Source organism: Calonectris borealis, chromosome 13 (genome assembly GCF_964195595.1).
Source record: "Calonectris borealis chromosome 13, bCalBor7.hap1.2, whole genome shotgun sequence".
Taxonomy (NCBI): Eukaryota; Metazoa; Chordata; class Aves; order Procellariiformes; family Procellariidae; genus Calonectris; species Calonectris borealis.
This window is the reverse complement of record NC_134324.1, coordinates 10,588,079-10,608,825: the sequence shown is the minus strand read 5'-3', so window position 1 is coordinate 10,608,825 and position 20,747 is coordinate 10,588,079. Positions and strand designations below refer to the sequence as shown.

Here is a 20,747-nt window from a genome sequence, read left to right as displayed (position 1 = left end):
CTGCAAGTCATTGCCATACTCGATAAAAAGCAAAATCTAACACAGTTATTTAAAATCAAAACAGCATAGTGGGTGCAATTGTTTAATTTGCAATAAAATACAGTCACATCAATTAATCGCTATAACTTGTGAGGCAAGAACCAAAAGACCTTTGGAGGCACACCAGCTTTGCCGGGGTTTCCATCGATGGGGGGGGGTTCTGAAGGAGACCACACTGTTCTGGGCCCATTGCCTGCTGCTCCATGCCCCAGGGCCACTTGTGCCATGCTGACAGCTCCACGAGGTGAAAAACAAATAGCTCAGAGGAAGACCGAAGCTCAGGAACGGTGGCACGGCCCAGTTTGGATATGATGGGTGGCACAGACTCAAGTAAATCTTTTGTGTGGTGTTGCACTATGGCAAAATAGCATCTTCTAGGCACAGAGGTTCGAGTCAAGTGCAGGGTGCCAGCAGTGGTCTCACCAACACCGCATCTGGACGCAGTGTCACCCTCCTTTTCTTACTTGGTGGTCTCTTTCACCCTCTTAGCCATCATGTCACCTGAGAGCCCATCCTCTGCTGAGCATCTGTTGGGACCTTTGGGACCCAAGGCTTTTTGAACTTGCAGCATTCAAGAATACAGTCCTTTCCTAAAAGGCATCTTCATTCTTTGCGCGTAGATTGTGTCCCTGTGCTTGGCTGTGGTAGAATATGTGCTATTTAAGAGATCCAGATAGCTTTAGGATAGCTTTTTTTTCCTCTAGAAAAATGCAGGCTAGAAACTCAGAGGTAAACTTAATTTCTCACGTAACCCAGCGCCCAGGAGTTCAATATGTCAGAAAAACATTAAATTCCACTCTATTCATGATAAAATCAGAAGCATTGGCAGTGCTGCCCTTGAGACAAGCTGTTCCTCTAGCCAGGAAGCTTGGCTACACGCGCGTGATCCCTTCTGTGGATGTGCTGGTAATCACTGAGGACTGCGGGGGGTCAAGCAAGACATTCTGTACTTCTCAGGCGTGATGGAGATTTTCAGTGCTCTCGGTTCTGTGACTCTCAGGGTGATACGGATGTCTCTGAGTCATTTGTGTATGTAAAACTGAAGAAAATAAATTAGCAAAAAAGAGATACATAGCTTTACACTTACTGATGATGTATTTCAGGCTAAGAAATACTTTACTTCCTAGATAAGAGAGAGAGAAGAGAATAATTTAAATTCTTTCATTCCCTTGGGAATAATGCAATGCAGTAATGTTAAAACTGTATGTAATTGCTTTCTATTTTTGTAAAGCCTGTGGCAGCTATGAAACTTTAAAGTGAGTACTGGAAAGTCTGGTTCGTAGAAAATGCTTCAGTTGCAATACGTTAATGGTGCAATGGGGGTAAAAAGACTTTTACAGTGGGCAAGGGTAGGCTTTTTTCCGCAGCCCACAACAGTGAATTTCTCTGGAACGTGTGAAAGAATCTTCAAAAACTGCAAAATCTATCGGAAAGTGACAGCTTTTGGGTACATTTTCTGGGTTGCTCTTTCCCATCGTCTGCGTTCTGCTCCGAGCAAGGAAAGCTGAGCGAACGCCGTTATTGAGTATTGGCACTCCTCCTCTCATTTTGAAAGGCCGTATCCTCATTTCTCAGGGAATTAGGTGAGACATCTCCTGGATTTTTGTCATTGACCTTTCCAAGAGTCAGAGCACTACACAGAGCAGTAGATCAATGTATGGCCTGGAAGAGACCCGTGGCAGCTAGAGGATGATCAAGAGGTGTTTCAAGCATGTGCTGTGTTGCCATGTTAACTGCTGGGAAATTGTGCTTTGTGCTGGGATTAAGATTCATTCAAACATAATGATTTCCTACCATTTTTAGTTCAATTCATTCAAGCCCTACTAGTAGTTAAAGCGAAACGTAAATACAGTAAATATCAGAACCCCAAAAGGAGAAATATTACATGTATATAAAATGTCATCATGAGCCTAAAAGACAAAATATGCCCTTATTCTTCCTGTGTGATTTTGAAGGGTGGTTTTTACCCTTTTATCCATCCAGATAGATATAAAGCACTGGCTAAACACAACAAATGTGTTCTGAAGCCTTTTCCAAATTCCTGTTCATGGTTGGAAAATAAATGATTGCTGCAGCTTACTGTGCATTTGCCATGAAAAATTTCTGAAGCTACAGGGATGAATTTTACATTAACTCTTAGTGTTATTGTGGTGTAAGTAGGTATTTTGTCACGATTATTCCAGATTTGCCCCGAGTGTTACACTGCGTATTCCCAGGAGGTATTCTGGGGTAGATTGGGCTATAGAAGTAGTAAATATGTACAAGCAATTGTCACTTTTTAAAATGTAAATAGAGTGAGCCAGTCCATTTGTAGCATGGGATGTGTTTGTCTGTATGTGTACACACAACTCCTGTCTACTACCGCTTAGCACAAAAAGCTGGGTAAAGCTCATGAGATTTTGTTCGAGGCTTTGGGAGAAGGAAGGGGTTTTGAATCAGCCTCCGTCTATTCCGCAGTCCTGCAGTTTCCTTTCAGCCGCAGGTTCTAACACTTTTTTTTTTTTTCAGTTCAGCCATTCTCCTACTATCTGGAGTAATTCTGTTTTACCATTCAACATAATTAATTTTGCTTCCATTTGCTGTGTTTTGGATTATTCAGTCACCTCCTGCTGCAGTGGCTGGTAATTTTGACTCTCATGCAGTGAACAGCACAATGACCATAATAACAGTGTTACACAACACTTTTTACCCATATGCATAAAACCTTTGACAAAAGTGATTAAATTTCATTGTTGCCATCTTTCTTGATGGAAAGCACAAAAAATTTAAGGGAACTCTCATCTGACAGCAAATTAGCTACACACAGAAATGGTCTGCGACTTTGCCAAAATGCTTTTGAGTTTCTGTATTTTGCTGCCAATAGTTTGTGCCCATGTCAGCTGTTCAGTGACATGCAAGAACTGTGGTTTGCTTTTTTATCCCAGCGCAGGAGATGCAATCTCACTTATGGACCATGGCTCTTGGTTAAATATGAGTGTTTGACCCGTGTTTCCCATGAAGAACGACAGCATCTCAGGTTCCATGAGATGCTATTCAGCGTTGGAGGCTGAAGCAATATACACAGGCATTCTGCAGAAGTTTCCTTCCAGGATTTCATACACGGTATTTTTATCCTGATCAGAGCCAGAAGCTAACACTGATCTAAAAGTAATATCGTTGCAGTAGTCTTCTATACGCTTTTCTCTATGAATTTGTCCAGTGTAAACTTCTAGCATCCACAAAATGTCTGGAGGCAAAAAAATCTGCAGTTTGATTACACGCTGAGTAAAGAAATATCGCCTTTTGTTCTGACCTGCTGGATTAATCTAATTCCCTTCAGCACTGTCCTGTCTGGTCTACCAGCCAGTGCATTAAATATATGACTGATTTTAAGGGCACAGATTAATTCAAGGTACAAAAATCAGAGTTTCTTACAAAGAATTTGGTTTTTGCTTACCCAGGTGTTTAGTACTGTTTCATTCTTTCTGCAGTCAAATTTGGACTGAGATGCATGCTTTCCATTGGAAATACAATTACTAAAGCTTAGAAGTGCTGGGGTCCAAGAATTCATTTCACTCAGTCATCTGCACTTCTAAATATATGGAAATTGCTATTCTTTGTGTATGAAATGAGAGAAAATAGAACAAATTAGAGAAATGTTACCTTCTGCAGATAGAGTATTTCTGAGGATAAGATTGTTTTAAAGGTATAACATCGTTAACATAATTGTTTTTTAATCCTTGTTTGCATCTTGGCACAGTCACAGGGCACATTTCCTGTGTTTTGTACATTTATTCTAAACAGAATTAGAATAAACTTTTTTTCTTTTTTTTACAAATTACTGGCTTTGTAGGCTGTGTAGGTGTTTTTCAAATGCACACACCATGCTTACTTAAAAGTAATTGCATTCTGAGATGGGATATATATTATGCCCTTCCTATCAAGGTATAGTCATGCGTTACAAGCTGCCATTCTACAAATTTCCAGAGTGACATTTTATTATTGCAGATCATTTCAGGAAATTTCCTCAGAAAGTAAAATGTCTCCTCATATAACTGCCTTTTCAGCTAGAAGCATAACGGAGTGCCTTGGGACGGTAAAGACTAAAAGGATTAGCCATTAGGAGGGCTCTCATATCACCTTTATCTTTAAAGACATCCTGACAGTTTGCCCGGGCAGTAATTCTGGGCAACATTACTTTGAGCTGTTGGTGGCTGTGGTTTCTGCAGTGCCAGGGCTGACAGCAGGTGACACCTACTAACCTCACACCATGGGTATGAATGTTTACTGTCACTTTTGCTTCTTCTAATTTTTTGGTTGTAATACCGTTGCCTAGTTCACATCAATAGCAGAAGTTGCTCCAGGGGGAATCAGTCATGGGAAGTGTTCGGGTAGCTCAAAGAATGAAGTGAGAGAGGCTATTCATCATTCAATAATGCTGAAAAGGTTGTTGCTGTAGAAACCTCTTCCAGGTCTAGCAAATGTCAAGAATCAGATTGTACCCACTGCAGCGCCGTAGATCAGATTGGAGATGCTCCCACGTACAGAGAGCCTGGAGGCCTGGCGTCCCTTTCTGGAGACACCGGAGATTTCCTGGTCGTCTGCCTGGTGGGGGGAGCAGCCATCACCATCACTGTCCCTCTGTGCAGAGGCTTCTGCACAGTCACAGTCGTCCCACGCGTATTCACAGGGACCGCTTCATCCATCAGGGCACACTCCCCGGTGCTTTTCCCCAGGTCTTGTGCTCATAGCTCTTTTCAGCCTGTATCAGAAAGCTGGCTTTAGCAACTCAAGAGGGAGAAGTAGTGAGGGATAAAGAGTGACTGAACGTGTTTTAGCTTGGGCTGGCAGCAAAAACCTGGGGCTGTACAGGGAGCACGGGTACCACTTGAAGATCAGACTTGTGCTTCCCTGGAGCGTTCACTGAGGCATCATTAAAGACCCAGCAATCAGAGGTGTGCTTAGCTGGAGCTGTGAGCTCAATTGCAGGTTGATGGCAATGATGTCCTAAGCTATTGCAAAGTGTGAACGAGAGCAGGAGGTGCAGAATTTGATCGTAGCTTCATAAAGGAGCTGAGTCATAATTTAACCAAGTTCAATTCATTTGTACAGCAGAGGTGCCTTTTAAAGTAAAGATGCTCCAGCCACAAACTGCTTTACTTAGTTCCCTTTGATAAGGACCTCTTAAATGCTTGCTGCTTTGGATTTCAGTCCACCTACAGTCCATCTAGTAGGGGTGGTGCAAATTTGCTGAAATAAATGGTTTATCTCCCCAGAGCTGAGGTCTTGTGTGGGTTTCGTGAGTTACTTCCACTTCTTCTGTGGGTTTCCCAGTGGTAAAATGAGCTAATGTGTCCATCTTGTTCTGCTGTGCTCTTTGTGAAGGGTTCCTGGGCTTCGCTGGGACAATTCGTAATAATTTGCTCTGGTTCAGTTCATCTCGGGTTTCTGCATGTAAGGTATCCTGGGTCTCTCTTGGCTGGGTAATTTGTTTCAAAATATGCTTTCGGAGACTAACGTTTCTCCCTTTCCATCTGAGATCAGTACGATGGAGCTGCATCTTTCTTAATATAACATTGATTCTGCAGAGTGATGTTTCTGATCCTTGGGGTAAACTTCAAGATTGCTTTAGATATCCATGTTCTGAATGAAGACACCAGAATATCTCATTATTCAACTATTATGAAGTCTCTCATGTTTTCAGCTGCTATAGATACTGTTGATTTGTTTTGATAAGTGTGTTAGAAGCCCAGAGCTTGGCAGGACATGTTATTGATCCCACACAATCCATTCTGGGCATTAACATGGGAGTATCATTCACAAATCAATTTTCTCTGAGCTTTAATTTAAATACCAGTGCCCCTTGAGGATCTTTCTGGGTCACTTTTATTCTCAAGCTGTACTTCAGCACTGAGTAAACTGATTAATAAAGGCAGGCACCCAAATTAGCTGCGTGCCAGCTGCTGTCAGAGGTAGCTATCTAGTCTGTTCAGTTTGCTGGCATACTTGTTTCTGTACAGAATAATACTCAGCTCTGTCTACCCTCAAAACAGTTTTCAGATTTCAGCCACTCAATCCCAGCTGCTCTGTAAGGAGGCAAGTTTTCCTCTGTTGTTAAGGCACACTGCCTGGGGAGAATATTTAAGGTGAAGTAGTGTCATTTAGCGAGTTGTTAGACTGTGTAGAAAAACTGTCTGCTACCTTTCTCCTCAGCAGACAGAAACTGAGCAGTACATATCAAGAGAGCTTTAGAACGGATCTGAGTGAAGTTAATGCCACATAGCGCTATGCAATGTATGAAAAGAATGTGATGAGGCAATTATAAATGAATGTAGTATCTGATTTTGAAAGATACGGGAGAAAGGTTAAGAGAGAGGAACACAGCTAGAATAGTAACTTGGAGGCACTGCCAAATGTTTCTTTGCCTTTAGCTACTGATCATCAAAAACAGAGTGTGGGAACTGGCTACGGGGTTTATGGAGTGTCCAGAGCTAGGGACTGCCGGGAGAGAGGCCCCGCGAGAGGTTTCTTCGTCCACTCCTCATGCATGTGCCCCTTACTGGTATCATAGAGTTAAAATATCCCAACAGTTTCTCAGAAATGATGGCCTAGCTTCCCAAATTATTTCCTTTTCTTTTTTCCTTTCATTTCTTTTCTCTCTATGTTTCAGATTATGCTTGGCCTTTGCCTAAACAGTTGTGCCCTATATGGATTTCCCTAGATGTGCTCTTTTCAACTGCATCTATTATGCATCTCTGTGCCATCTCTCTTGATCGGTATGTAGCAATACGCAATCCCATTGAGCACAGCCGCTTCAATTCCCGCACCAAGGCTATTATGAAAATTGCTGCAGTTTGGACCATATCCATAGGTAAGCAATGCGGCTCACGATCTTAACTGTGTCTTAATGAATAATAGTGTTACTCCAATTTTCATTTAGGATTTTTAAGAGGATACTCAAATTAATTTACCTGGCCTGCATGCCTGAATATAATAAATGGTTACTGGGAAATAGAAGTCTCTCATTGCGGTTGGCCAGTGACCAAAATAAGTAGTCATTTTTCAGAATACCACCACTTCCAATGCTGAAGCACTGCTGCTGTGTACATATCAATATGCCGATAATGACGGTAACACAGACAAATGGTACTATAAAACTGCTGTGTAAACAAAGTAGAAAATAGCATTAGCAAAGACTCTGGAAGGAAAACCCAGCCAGTACAAATGACATGTCTACACTGCAGTTGCTGCAGTTACACTCGCTCAAATCCTGGTAGCGGTTTAAGTGAAGCAGTGCAGAATTGAAGGCAGGCTAACAGCGAGGTATTTACTGCTCTTGCGCAGGCTTTATAGCCTATATTATGCTTTGGCACAGTTGGATTGCTGCTAGTACTGAGCTAGCAAGTTTGAAGTTATAGTAAATGAGGAGTAGATGTAAGAGAAGACACTTTTGTATCATTTTGATAAAAAGCGATGAATAAAGCAGCAGTAAAATAAGGAAGAAAGGGAAAAATGATAGCAAGATGACTCTGTAATATGAGGAATTATGAGAAGAAAAACATTTTTTGGGGAATTCTTTCAATGTGCTTTATAAAAGAGACATTTGAGGCAGGGTCAGAAGAATTGTATGACCACTTCCCTCTGCTGTATTGCCTTTTTTGCTTGAATAAAATGCAGTCTTACAAAGATTTAACATTTAATTTTTCTTTTATAAAGTGGTTGCCACTTTCAGCGCTGTACTGCAAGGAAAAGCATGTTTCAGGTGCTTGAACTTCTCTTGGGTTTTGCCTGCAATATGATACTGGATGTCTGGGTGCTGCAGGGACCACTTTTGAAGAAGCTTGCCATGGAAAAAAGCTATGGAATAAAGCAAAAAAAAATAGGGGAAATATACCTTTTCTCCTCATGAATTTAACAAGAATATCTGCTAGAAACAAATTTTCACGTGCCACAGGCCTGCTGTGGTTCCTCTAGGTAGTACAATCCACAGTGAAATTAGATTGAGTTTAATCAATTAATTTTTAACTTTTGAAATTATTTTTTAGAATCTCTGTGCTGCCTATTTGGCATAGGAAAGAAAGCTGTTGAATTCAGTGCATAAGCAGTCACGTGCGAACAGCTTCACGTGCAGGATGCTTGGGCTCGATTTGCACGGGCAGTTCAGAGTCAGCGCAGAAGCTGTGCCCTGTGTTGCACTTAACACACAGGGAGCAGCCGGTATCCCCCTGGCAGAGCCGTATAAATCTGTCAGCAGCATTAAGTAGCACATTGCAAAACCTGGGCAACAAGACTTTTCTGCTTCCATTTCTGGAGCTGTTGTGGTTTAACCTGGCAGGCAGCCAAACACCATATGCTGCTTGTTCACTCCCCACCGCCCCCCCCAGTGGGATGGGGGAGAGAATCGGAAAAAAAAAAGTAAAACTTGCAGATTGAGGTAAAGCCAGTTTAATAGAACAGAAAAGGAAGGGAAAATAATAATCACAATGATGATAGAATATACAAAATAAGTGATGCACAGTGCAATTGCTCACCACCCGCCGACTGATGCCCAGCCAGTTCCCGAGCAGTGGTCACTGCTAGCAGGCCAACTCTCCCCAGCTTATATACTGAGCATGACGTCATATGGTATGGAATACCCCATTGGCCAGTTGGGTCAGCTGTTTTGGCTGTGCCCCCTCCCAGTTTCTTGTGCACCTGGCAGATCATGGGAAACTGAAAAGTCCTTGACCATGTAAACACGACTTAGCAACAACTAAAACATCAGTGTGTTATCAACATTATTTTCATACTAAATCCAAAACACAGCACTATACCAGCTACTAGGAAGAAAATTAACTGTATCCCAGCCGAAACCAGGACAGTATCCACCCCTTATTCTATACCATCTACGTCATGCCCAGATCTCACATTTTCCAATACGTCCCAATTAATCACCACCACTTTTCCTGTCTTTTGATATATACCCACAGATATCTTGCAATTTTTGCCTGTGCTGCCTTGCATGTTGCAGACATATCCTTAGAAATTTTGGTTAGTGCTGAATGTGGCTTGAGGGCCTTGAGGGCTAGGTTGTGGTTTGGACTATGGGTCCAAGGAATAAAGTAAGGCAACGACTACTTCATGCATGGTTCGCTGAGTAAGCAGACTAGTAAGCAAGTCTGGGGCCTAACCAAATAGATGTAAAGACAGCCAGAGACCTACTTCTTTCTGGAGTTACTGGGTGGGGAGTGGGCTCGGGACGATGGAGAACAGGAGCATTATGGGCTCTACTGCCTCCCAAGGACAGAAGTACCAGAGCCAGGGTAGGCAAGGTGGGTTTGTGCTGCTGTAGAGTCCAAACACCTCACCCCTGCCCAGCTTTCTCAGCTGATGTTTACAAGTCTGTATTTATAATAGGATGTGAAACAGGTGAAATAATGAACACTAAAAGAAATAGCTTGGAAAGGAGGTGGAATGGCACTTTTCTTTTGCAGGCACATGGCCCGTCAGCCCTCAATAAGGCAATGGGTGCTGCATTTATTCCCCAGCATCCAAAAGTCTTTAGGAAGAAGCTGCGAGCAGTTGCTCAGCAGGATGTCTGCAGTGCACAATGCTTTGAGGGACTGCCCCAGGCAGCGCTTCCCTCCCCAGGCTGGGAAGGGAGATGCATTACAGCTGTACCTGCGTGCCCTCCTTTGCTGGGATCATAGCTGAGAGGGTGTACAACATGTCTGGGCTTTGTTCATGTTTTGTTCGTTCTCTTTGATGCAGATACAGCTGGCCCAGGGGAGTCTTTGCTTGCAAAGAAAATTTTTTGAAAATACAGGCAGAATCGATACTCCCCAGAGAGTCTGTTCAGGGCATTGAAATGCTGTTGGATTTCCACCCTCCCCAGTGCATGCGATAGCGCTTACCCATTTACTCGGGCTTTCTTCAGAAAGGTTGCATTAAATGGAGAAAGAAAAGTACTTTTGGTATGTATATAGCTTATTTTAGCGTAACGATTTTTACTTCATAAATGAATTTAGAAATGTGACAGACACAGGAATAAACTGAACATGGAATGAAAGAGAAGAACTCACCCAAAGTGTATTGTTGCTGTCTTCTGGCTCTTACCTAATTGTCACTTGGAAAGGCCTGATGAAATCCCATGCACTTTTCAAGAAGATGAAATAGGTTAAGTAAATTCACCCTCCCTTCAGTATTAAATATCACAAAAGAATTTGTGCATTTCTGTACATGATTAAGTATCAAATTCAAAGCAGCACTTAAGTGCAGGCTGGTCAGTTTGCATTTCCAAAATCCTGCTTCAGTTGGACTGAAGAAACTTTTAAATACATCCCATGTAAAGAATCCTGAATTCAATTCCTAAATCAGAATTTAAAATAGGAAGGAAAAAGCATGTAATTTATCTTAATTTAGTAGCTTTTGCATTCCATTTTCCTGAAATGTTAATGCTGACAGCAAAATATATAATAGAGGTTCTTTGCTCATTGAGCTATGAATTTGGCAGGTTGCACATGCCTAAACCTATGATTAGGTTTTTAAGCAGGGGAACATAACAGAGTCCTCCTGTCTGTTGACAATTGCTTTATGAATGGGTCTTTTCCAAAGGCCTGTTTGTTCCAGATTAAAGTACATAGCAGCCAGTTGTCCTGTGTTTTAGCAAATGTAACCTGAGCAAGACTTTTTGTGTTCAGTTAGAGAAAAAGTGGGTGCAGTGAAGTGCTGGGCTTGTGAAAATGAGTTTTGTGATAGACAGCACTGTGCTGAGGCTGGAAATAGAAATTTAGGCAACAGAAATATCCACACAATTGAAAATGAAAAGAAATTATAGATGTGAGCTTGCTGGCAGAATCTTGATGTTGTTTCAAGACTTCAGATTTTGCATAGTTGCAAGTGCAAAGGTTTTCACCGGTAACATGCGGACTTAACCATCTCACCAGACTCCCTGTATCCTGCTCTGAGGAAGGTGGCCTTGGGCCACCCTGGCCAAGAGGGGAGATCCTTGTGCAGCTCTCAGCAGGAGTGATGAGGAGCTAGTCAAACTCTAAATGCACACCATATAATACAGGAGAAAGTGGTAACTGGGTAATATTAATATAAAAGAAATATCACTTTGGAAATGTGAATGAAAGAACTTCAGTGATGTGGAAGGGTGCACACACGTTGCTTCTGGTATGAAAATAAGTAAAACATTTTAATTCTGAAGCTCCTTGTGGCTCAGGTGTGTGCCTGCTAGCACAAAAGGGATTTTCTTCTGCTTCCCAGAAAGTTCAAGGTTTAGTCATTTACCAGAGAGCGCCAAAGTTACGCATGCTACCAGTTTCCCAGCTCACAGTTTCACATTCTTAGTAATAGTGTAAATTCAATTTACTTGATAAGCGACTGAGATAAGGCTATTCTTTGAATTCTGCTCTTTGTATCCATGCCATAAGCAGACCCCGCATCTTTGTTTGTTTGTTTGTTTGTTTGAAAACAAAATAAGTAACAAAAAAAGGAAATGCACTGTTGAATTATGGTAATACCATGATATGTGTTAAAATTGGACTTTTTTCTTTTCATTCTCTCTCTGACTCACTGGTGATATTATAATTTCGATTTCAGGTAGATATCTGGGGTTTGTATATATAATAAACCATTCAACTTTAAAAAGGAATTTTACATCCCCATTTAACTTCCATACTACTTCATTGTTTTATTGAGGAGATCTATTTATAGAAGTATGAAAGATGTGTGTTGCAAGGATCAGTAAATGCTCATCTCAGATTAAGTGATCTTATGTCTAACAGCTTTTTGCTTCTGCCCTGAGTGTTCCTCTCTCACAAGGCTGAGTAGCCCCATATATGCAAGCTGTCCTAATGATGTCCTTAAAGAGCCTCCAGGTATCAGTTAAGCCTTCCCCTGTCTCACTGGAGATAATCCCAGTGGGAAATGATACTCAGTTTGAGGAACATGCTTAGAGTGGCACTACTGATATTAAAAGGAATTGTAGTCTACTTACCGGCTGAGAGCAGGTTGTGCATGGAGGTAAAGGGGGACTGGAGTAATTCATGTAGCCTCCCTCGGGTCCTGGTTTTAGAGCATGTTTAGGGTTTTGGTTTGCATTTCTGCCCATAGGTGTGTCTCTGGGATCAGTGGCTTTCTCAGCAAGGCATTTGTTTGTTCCCATGGCATGCTTGCTGATGAGACATGCTTACTCCTGAGCACCCTCTCTTTGGTGCTGGGCAGTAGTTGCTCCTGAGAGACTGTGCTTTGGGATAGGAGCACACACCCATGAATTTCTTTGCAGGCTTCAGGCCCGGGTTAGCAAACAAACCTTTGAACACATTTCACGGAAAAAAATGGCGAAAACACTACTAATGGAGAAGGCATCAAGTGGAAGGTCAAAATGTGTTACCAGGATTTTACTCAAACCCTTCCTACCAAGCAGACTGGTTCTGTTTGTGGCTCATCACTTGGAGATGAGGAAGCAGTGTTAAGACAACTATCACTGGCAAAGCAAAGGTTAGACAGGCACCCTTCACCTCCTGGAAAAGTGTACAAATTCCTGACTACGAGCACTGCTTTAGTAGAAGAACAGTAATACTATTGCTGAGAAAAATGGTTGCATGTTAGTAAAGCCTAAGGACGGTAGCATTAGTTTCTCTCCAGATTTGGGAGAAAATTGTATTTTTGCCTTTTTATCTTTGACATTAAATGTCTGACAGTGTATGTTTGACTGAAATTCTTCCCTCACGAGCATGAGGGCCATGGTTGATGATTTCTGTAGGCAGAGCTGCTGCAGTGGTGGCGATCCTGATAGATTTTGTTAGCCTCAAGTGAGCGCAGAGGTGGCATCAGCATTGCAAGCCAGGCTACTACTTGCTTCTGGTGGAGCAGCAGAGCAGGTTTGTGCTTATAAAACTTTTTCAGGCCTATCTTCTGGTCACGGGTGAGATAGAAACTCTTGCTTTATGGCCTAGGGCATGACGCTAAGGCTTCATCTGCCTCTGTTTCCCATTCATTTGAATTGATTACAAGATTATTTTCTCTAAAGACATGCTTTTGCCTGAGTGTTTGTACCGTGATTCTCAAGAGGGGCATTGATCTCCATAGCACATCAGCAAGAGTTATCAGGGTGAGGAAGATCATAGCAGCTGATAACAAGGTGAGTTCATAGCAAGGGAACTACCTTGGGATTTCAGGCACAGGTGCCTGGATTGGTTTGATTTTGTCATCAGACGTCAGTGAAATGTTTTGCCTCGGACAGCAGCAGCAGATGGTGATAGTCTGTGAAGTGTTTTGCACAAAAGATGGGTTGACCATCCCACCACATCCGTTCCCAGGAGCAAGGGAGATGTCAGTGTCTCCTGTTTGAGGTTACTGCTACTGAGCACCAGTTCAGGCATCACTGTTTGATTTCTTGGGGAAGCCCAGCCCTGGTGGCAGGTATGCTGTGAGCAAGAGCCCCATCCCCCTTTGTTCAAATGCAGCGTTGGAAACATGCGGCTGGGCAAACCAAGAGAAGTAATTTAGCAAAATAGAAGGGCAGGTGGGAAAATAATTTATTTCTTCTGTCTTTTACAGGCATTTGCTGGTTGTCCATCTGGGCTCGGGTTGTTCAGTGCTCTCGCAAGGTTTAAGTAAGGGTCAGCTGCTTGTTCAGGCACAGTCAGTAATTACTTTCCTCTGTTTGCAGTTGTGCTCCTTGCAGGCAGGGAGATCCTTCAAAGTTCAGCCACCTTTTATCTTTGACTTTAAACCAATACAAAGCTGGCACTGTTGTTTTATTAGAACAGTTAGATAAAACTAGACCTAATCCAGCCCTGAAGGTGCATTGTTGCTGCATTAGCACACAAAATGCACTGCAATTAGTCTGCTGACATATGGGGAATATATGGAATTTTTGTGGTTTTGAGCACTTCAAAAGCCCACATTCTTCAATTTGCCTCTGAAGAGCTTTGCTTCCTGAAACCGGTGCCTTTTCTTTTACAATGCAAGTCAGGAGGCTACTGTCTGTTAGGGTTTACTTCTTGCTGTCTGTTAGTTATTGAGAAATGTGCAGGCACTTTGTGAGACACGTCTGTAAGAAACCAAACGGATTTGTTTTAGTTTTCTTTCCCCTTTTCTGAGGGGTTAGGGGAGTCAGTTCCTATTTCTTCTAACAGACTTTAATGCTAATGCATAGTTACAGCAGCTGCTAACATTCAGGTGAATGTCTCTTAAAGTTGTAACCCACGTTTATTTTGTATAATAATAAATATGAGGTTAAATATAAGGTTAAAGACATGGATTTAAACATGCAGTGTTTAGCATGGACAGCAGTGTTCTTGGTTTTGCAGTGCAGACTGCTTTTGTGGCAGCCATAGGCTTGTTTGGCACACAGCTCTTTCTCTCTGCTTTTTTTTTTTTTTAATTTTGTGTAAATGCCAGGAGGATGGTAGTGAGGTCCAAAGCCCACCTGCATCAGCAGAGCCCTTGCCATGGACCACAGCAGACTTTAATTCCAATGCTGACACCAGGGGAGGTGATCCCTGGCATTCCTAAGCCCATGTAACTGCAGCAAAATGTGACCCCTCTTGTGTTCAGCCCTGAGAATCCCACACATGGAAAGACAGAGTAAACCCATATGCAGGCCTCTGTTTTCTTTAGTGAGGTGGTTGTCCCCAGAGGAAATGGAATGTCTTCTTGTATAAGAGTGTTGTGAGAAAGAATGGAAATTACTTCCTTTCTTTTTCTATTTCTAGTAGAAATAACCATCAAAGATTCCATCTTCCCAGTAATCTCTATCAGTCTCTCGGGCTTTCACAGAAGAAAGCAAGATATTAAACACAAAAACATTATTGTTTTTCATTTAAGTCTAAATTCTGTGAATGTCAATTTGGACTTTTTAGCCATTTTTTTCTCTGGAGCAAGCTAGTAAATGTTTTACAAAGCCGTATTTGTAGTCATTTGGGTTTTGTTTTATTAATTGAGAATCTGTGAAGAGCATCTGTTACTCTGTGTCCACAGCATCATCTCAGCCCCATTTGGTGAACCGTTCTGCTGGCTTAAGAACATCTTTAAATCTGACAAGAAGCAGTTAGGACAACAACTGTAATTGGATTTGTAATCCGGAGGATCTCTCTCTGTCTTGCTTCCCACTACTCTGTCAGACAGAGGCTAAAGGAGGGAAGAAGAGGAAAAAATCACGTTCATCTTCTCCCTTGTGAACTGCTGTGGTGAAAAGGGATGTCCTGCTCAAGCTGCTGCCTGGCAGAAGGGTGCACAGAGCTCTCAGTGTTGAGTCTAGCAGGGACCTGGTTCATGGCTTGCTGGCTGGTGGTGGCTGGTTGTCTATTCTTTCTGGGGCAAAACCAGTTGCCCTAGGCACTGCTCAAACATCGAGCAAGAGGACCATCTTTGCTCTGAAGGGCAAAGTGTGATATGCTTTTACCTTGCAAGTTTTTGGAACAACGCCACCTCTCTTTGGGAATTCGCTGCCGCCTTAGTTAGAAAGGGTTATTTGGCACAACTGGAAAATGCCTCCAAGGCTGGAGATCTCAGCTCACTAAATCAGCCTGACATTTGTTGATGAAGAATGTGTCAGCTTGGGTGCAAGGCAAAAGCTCATGAAACGCTCTGCACTGGGGCTCGGAGGGCTGAACAGCAATAAGGCTGGACAGCAGCAGGCTGCGGAGTCTCTTGCCTGATTTGGCACTCACCGTCCTTGCGCTGGTGTAGTGAGTTTGGCTTTCTCTGACCAACTGACCTTAGTTCTTAAATTATGAACAGCTACAACCACAGTGTCAGCGCTGTGGGTTGCCTGAGTCAAGTGGAGTTGAATGCCTTCTCTGTGCTTGTTCAAAAGCTGAACTCAAGTAAGGCAGGCATTCATGTTTATCCGTGTTCAGGCACCATGGGAATGCTCAGTGGTAAGCACAGCACGTACTGGTCGGGTAACCCTATTGAAATCAGGGCCAGGGTTTGAGCTGTGTCTACAAGCAGGTATTTGTGCATATGGGATTGTGGCAGTAGCTATTTTGGAAGCCCCTCTGGGATGTCCAAGACCTTCCACACTTCACTTCTCACTACTGGGGTGGTGTAGAGTTAGTCCCTGTTGCCCAAGTTACATAAAAGACTTAGTTCTCTTTAGGGCTGGATTGTGGGGTGGATGAGTAATAAATCTCTTATTAAAGAACGAGTTACAAAGGAGAAGTGTGATGTGGAAGAAAGCATTTGAGATGAGGGTAACGCTGGAAGCTGAATGAATGTGTGTTGGCAGCTCCTCTAAGGGCATCTTTCTTCCTATCGCTGTTAAGGATGGGATTTTCCTGGATTGGAGGAAAGAGCAAAAAAAGACCTGGTGCTCTCTCTCTTCTTTCTGCTCTCTTCAAACTGCTTTCTCAGTTTGAAATCCCACTTTGTTATAAGAGAGGTGAGGGACACTTTTCCATTACAGCAGCTACCTCCTCATTCCCTGTCATCAGCACTGAGGTATCTCATGCTCGTGCAGAGTTTTAGGCTGACATCAGTGCTCTTGATCTGTATATTCATTATATCCCAGAACTAGGTTATTCTTCCCAAATGTACTTTATGTGTTTGACCATGAAGATACCCTGAAACCTCATCTCAATTCCCTTGGCTAAAGCAATAATAAATTCAATGATGACTACTTCATAAATGAACCTTTATTCATTTTGGAGTTTTATTTCAAAGGATATGTGTTATAGAGGGCTCTAAAGCATAAAATTATCCATGCAAATATAATCCCAGTGTAATGCCATTGATCTAATTCAGATTTCTTCTTTGTGTCAAGACTGCTCTTCCACCTCCCTGAATGTCTGTGGTTTGATGGAGCCAAGGCATTAGAAAGATGTATTTACTGGTAGAGTCTATGGCTTGATGGGATGGAGGTTATTGCAGTCACAGGGATTTGGCACAGGCAAGGTAACAGGGGTTAACATACCAGAAAGGAGGCAAGTGCCTTGCCAAGGGTAAGCTGATAAACATTAGCATGTAGAGGGAAAGAAGACCGAATCCTAGAACTATCACTTGGGCTGAGGAAACACATACTATAATCACAGAAGGCATTTATAATCATTACTTTTCAGAAGAAATTCCTTCACTAGATTACTGGCAAATGGTAATTTTATGGTAGTGACAAATTGCAGATGTATTCTGCAGAATCCTGGAAAACACTTAGCTCTAATGGGAAAAATGCCCTGGTTAATCTCTTTAGCATGTCACTCTTTCTGTTTAGAAATTCAGAGTCCCACAGGATTAGCTCTAGGACTGTGCTGTTCACAGCAACCCAAAAAAAGCAATCCAGACACAACAGTGGCCTCAGCATTGGTTATTTCTTGGGTGAAGGACCTAAGGAAGGGCATGGCCAGCCCCACAGACATGTCTGCCGAGTGAGTGCTCACTGATAGCCAGGCGGCCAGAGGGTAGGAAGGGGAGAACAAAAGACATTCTGCTGCTCTCTAACTCCTGGGATGTGAAGTTTTTTTCCTTTCTTTAAAAGGACAGGGAGGAATTTGAAAAGAAACGGAGAAAGATAATCAAAGGCATAAAATGAGTTTGGCATGAGGAGAGACTAAATAGAATAGCATTCTTCAGTTCCAAAAGTGATATCAGACAGTAGAAAAAGACCTGATAAAGGTCTATAAAATCACTAAGAAGCTGGAAAAGGTGACCATAGAGTGATTATTCACTGTTTCTCACAGTAAAGGAATTGAGGGTAGTCAAAGGAAATTTTCAGATAGCAAATTTAAAATGAGCAAGAAATACTTTGTTCACATGACAAACAGATAGGTTGTGGAACTGAATGCCACTGAGTACTGTGGAGTTATACATGAGATCAAGAATTCACAGAAGATAGGTCTCTCAAAGGTTATTTTAAAAATGAGGTGTGGATGCAACTTCTTGCTGTGGAATTTTCTGAGCTATAATGCTGACAGCTGCCCCATTTTGTACCATGGCCCTAAACTTCTGGTACCTGCCAAAGACAACAGACAGGGCTAGATGAACCCATAATGGTCTAACTAGATCTGGCCCACCATGTCTTTTCCGTGTTCTCACGTACACATATGTTGTGGTATTCCAAAATATGTTGTTGCTTTTGTTGTTTTTGGCTATGTTTGGACAGATTTCTTTGGAAGGTTTCAGGTCTGTCCTGGTGTGGGACTGAGCTCCACAGATCAAGGGATAAAGTTTGGATCTCAGTACGCATGAAAAATATTCAAGTGAGATCCAGTCCTCTGGCATGAGTCCTGTATTCCCTCTTCTTTCTATCCCCACAGTAAATTGCTGATGACTTTCACAAGATAGAGTAGATCAGTTATACAGATATATATTCCTTAGAGGAAAACAGTGTTGGAGGACATTAAGTAAATGCATCTGAATTAGAGCTATTCAAAATGCTTTCATTCTTTCATTCCTTCACTCTACAAGGGACAAACGCGCAGCTAGTGGGTGCGGGCTACTATGTGCAGTCCTGGACAATCGTGCTCTGGGCTTGACATGCTGTCTGCTCTGCCCATGTGCCAAATAGCATGGACACATGGCCGTCTGCAGAGACCCTCCATGCAGGACTCCTGCTTCTGCTTCAGAAAGGCCTGATGTCCTGAAATCCTGGACAGACAAACTGTGCTGGGTGATGCTGAAGGGGAAAAGGGATCCAAAATGTTCTTAATCCCACTTGTCTGCCATTAAGTCCATGACCATAAAAAGTGCTGTGCCATCAGGATACAAGAAAAACTGCCTTAGCAAGTGCAGTGATTCCCAAGGCTTATTAGTCTGCTTAGTGCTTATGAGTAGCTGGAAGCTGTGCTCTAGTTATTATTATAATTGAATAATTTAAAGTTTCCTTCCTTTCAGCCAGAGCGTTTGTAGCTGGGGTTCTGATTTCAGACCGTCATGTCAATCTGATTACTATTTTAGTTACACCTTTTCTACTCTCACATTGTCTGTTGTTCCAGTTTTTAGCTCTGTATTCAAGATAGAGGGGTAGGAATCAGGCAGATGCATGCTGCAGCCTTTTCATTTCATGTAATTGCCTTAAGAATTCAAGCGAGACTGTCTTTGTGGTACTTCTCAGTTTCACACTGCTTGTGCATGAAATGCCTGGGCATGCAGAGCTTGCAGAGACCACTGTCTGCTTGCACCGAGATAGTCGATAAGGACCCAGAAAGCCAGGAGCTTTTCTTCCATGTGTCCATGATGTCATGGCAAAAGTGGCCATTTTTCAATCAGGATTATTTTAATGTCTTTAAGAAACTTGCTTCTAAATCTTCATAGCTGTAATTCTTTTGCATTTTGATAATTTTCCTCTTTAAAGTTTGCTACTATCTACCCTACGTAGTGATTTCAAACCCTCCCCCAAAACTGGCAGGCATGGAGTGGCCAGCTGGAACAGAGCAGGGTAATGACTGCCTTTTCTACACCCACAAATTGCAATTAACGCTAGAAAAATAACTTGATAAAGGAGTTACGCTGCATTCGCTGTGTCAGCTGTGGAGCACAGCAAAGCTGCACTTGTTCCTGGCGGAGGGTGTTCATGCCCTGGAGCTGCGCTCCCAGGAGTGGTGTTAGACGAGGTTTTCCCTTCCATCTGGGAGTAGTAAATCCTCTTTCGAACGGCTTTAGGGAGCGGGTTGAATGCATGCAGGACCTGCATCATCGCTGCTGCCTCTTTGGAGCCCCGTTCATCCAGATAACTCTCTCTTTTTTGCCTTGTTCTTCTAGGGATATCTATGCCCATTCCGGTCATTGGTTTGCAGGATGACTCCAGGGTGTTCGTAAATGGGACCTGTGTCCTCAATGATGAGAACTTCGTCCTCATTGGATCCTTCATGGCGTTCTTCATCCCTCTCATCATCATGGTGATCACCTATTGCCTGACCGTCCAAGTGCTGCAGAGACAGGCAACGGTGTTCATGTGTGGAGAAGTGCCCAAGCAGAGGAGGAGCAGCGTAAACTGCCTCAAGAAGGAAAACAACGCAGAGAACATTTCAATGCTTCACAATCATGAGGGGGCATCTCACTTGAACTCTCCTGTAAATAAGGAAGCAGTGCTTTTTCGGAAAGGAACTATGCAGTCCATCAACAACGAGCGAAGAGCCTCCAAGGTCCTGGGCATCGTCTTCTTTTTGTTCCTCATCATGTGGTGCCCATTTTTCATCACTAATGTCATGTCTGTCCTTTGCAAGGAAGCCTGCGATAAAGACCTCTTGAGTGAACTACTTGATGTTTTTGTTTGGGTGGGGTATGTTTGCTCTGGGATTAATCCCCTCGTATACACACTCTTCAATAAAACGTACCGCAGGGCTTTTTCCAATTACATCCGTTGCCAATACAAGACCAGTAAAAAATCAGCGCTGCGGCAGAATCAGTGTCTGAATGTTGCTTCAACAGCTTTATATGGGAAAGACCTGACTTTAACTAGTTATCGAAATGGCAATGAACTCAATAGCATGGAACTAGATGAAGTTGAGGAGGGCCTTGAAATGCAACCAGGGACTTCAGAGCTCTCCATAAACAGCTGTAATGTTGTAAGTGAAAGAGTGAGCTGTGTGTAAAGGTGGCTCACACAGCCTTTTGCTATGGTGTATCTGTAGCCAAAATATATTGTGTAAAAATGTAAGTGTTGTCAAAGGACAATGTAAATATTGCATTCTGAACAAAGCTTTTTTTTTTTTAAAGAAAAAAAAGAGTTGTCTTTCCAGTCCAGTACTTAAAATCATATATATTAATATACTGCAGTGAAGTTTAAGGTTCTATATTTA

The 20,747-nt window shown here is 42.5% G+C and overlaps 1 protein-coding gene across 2 annotated transcripts in view; it reads left to right on the top strand.

Moving 5' to 3' along the window:
• The window catches only part of LOC142087659 (5-hydroxytryptamine receptor 2C-like), a 107,646-nt gene that overhangs the window by 76,991 nt on the left and 9,908 nt on the right, over positions 1 to 20,747 (top strand). For both annotated transcript variants that reach the window (XR_012675552.1, XM_075162110.1), the window contains 2 exons: positions 6,689 to 6,889; positions 19,708 to 20,513. Coding sequence is in view for 1 of the 2 variants with exons in the window: in XM_075162110.1 (XP_075018211.1) it covers positions 6,689 to 6,889; positions 19,708 to 20,513 (1,007 nt within the window). In the remaining variant the exon portion in view is untranslated. The remainder of the gene's footprint in view (positions 1 to 6,688; positions 6,890 to 19,707; positions 20,514 to 20,747) is intronic.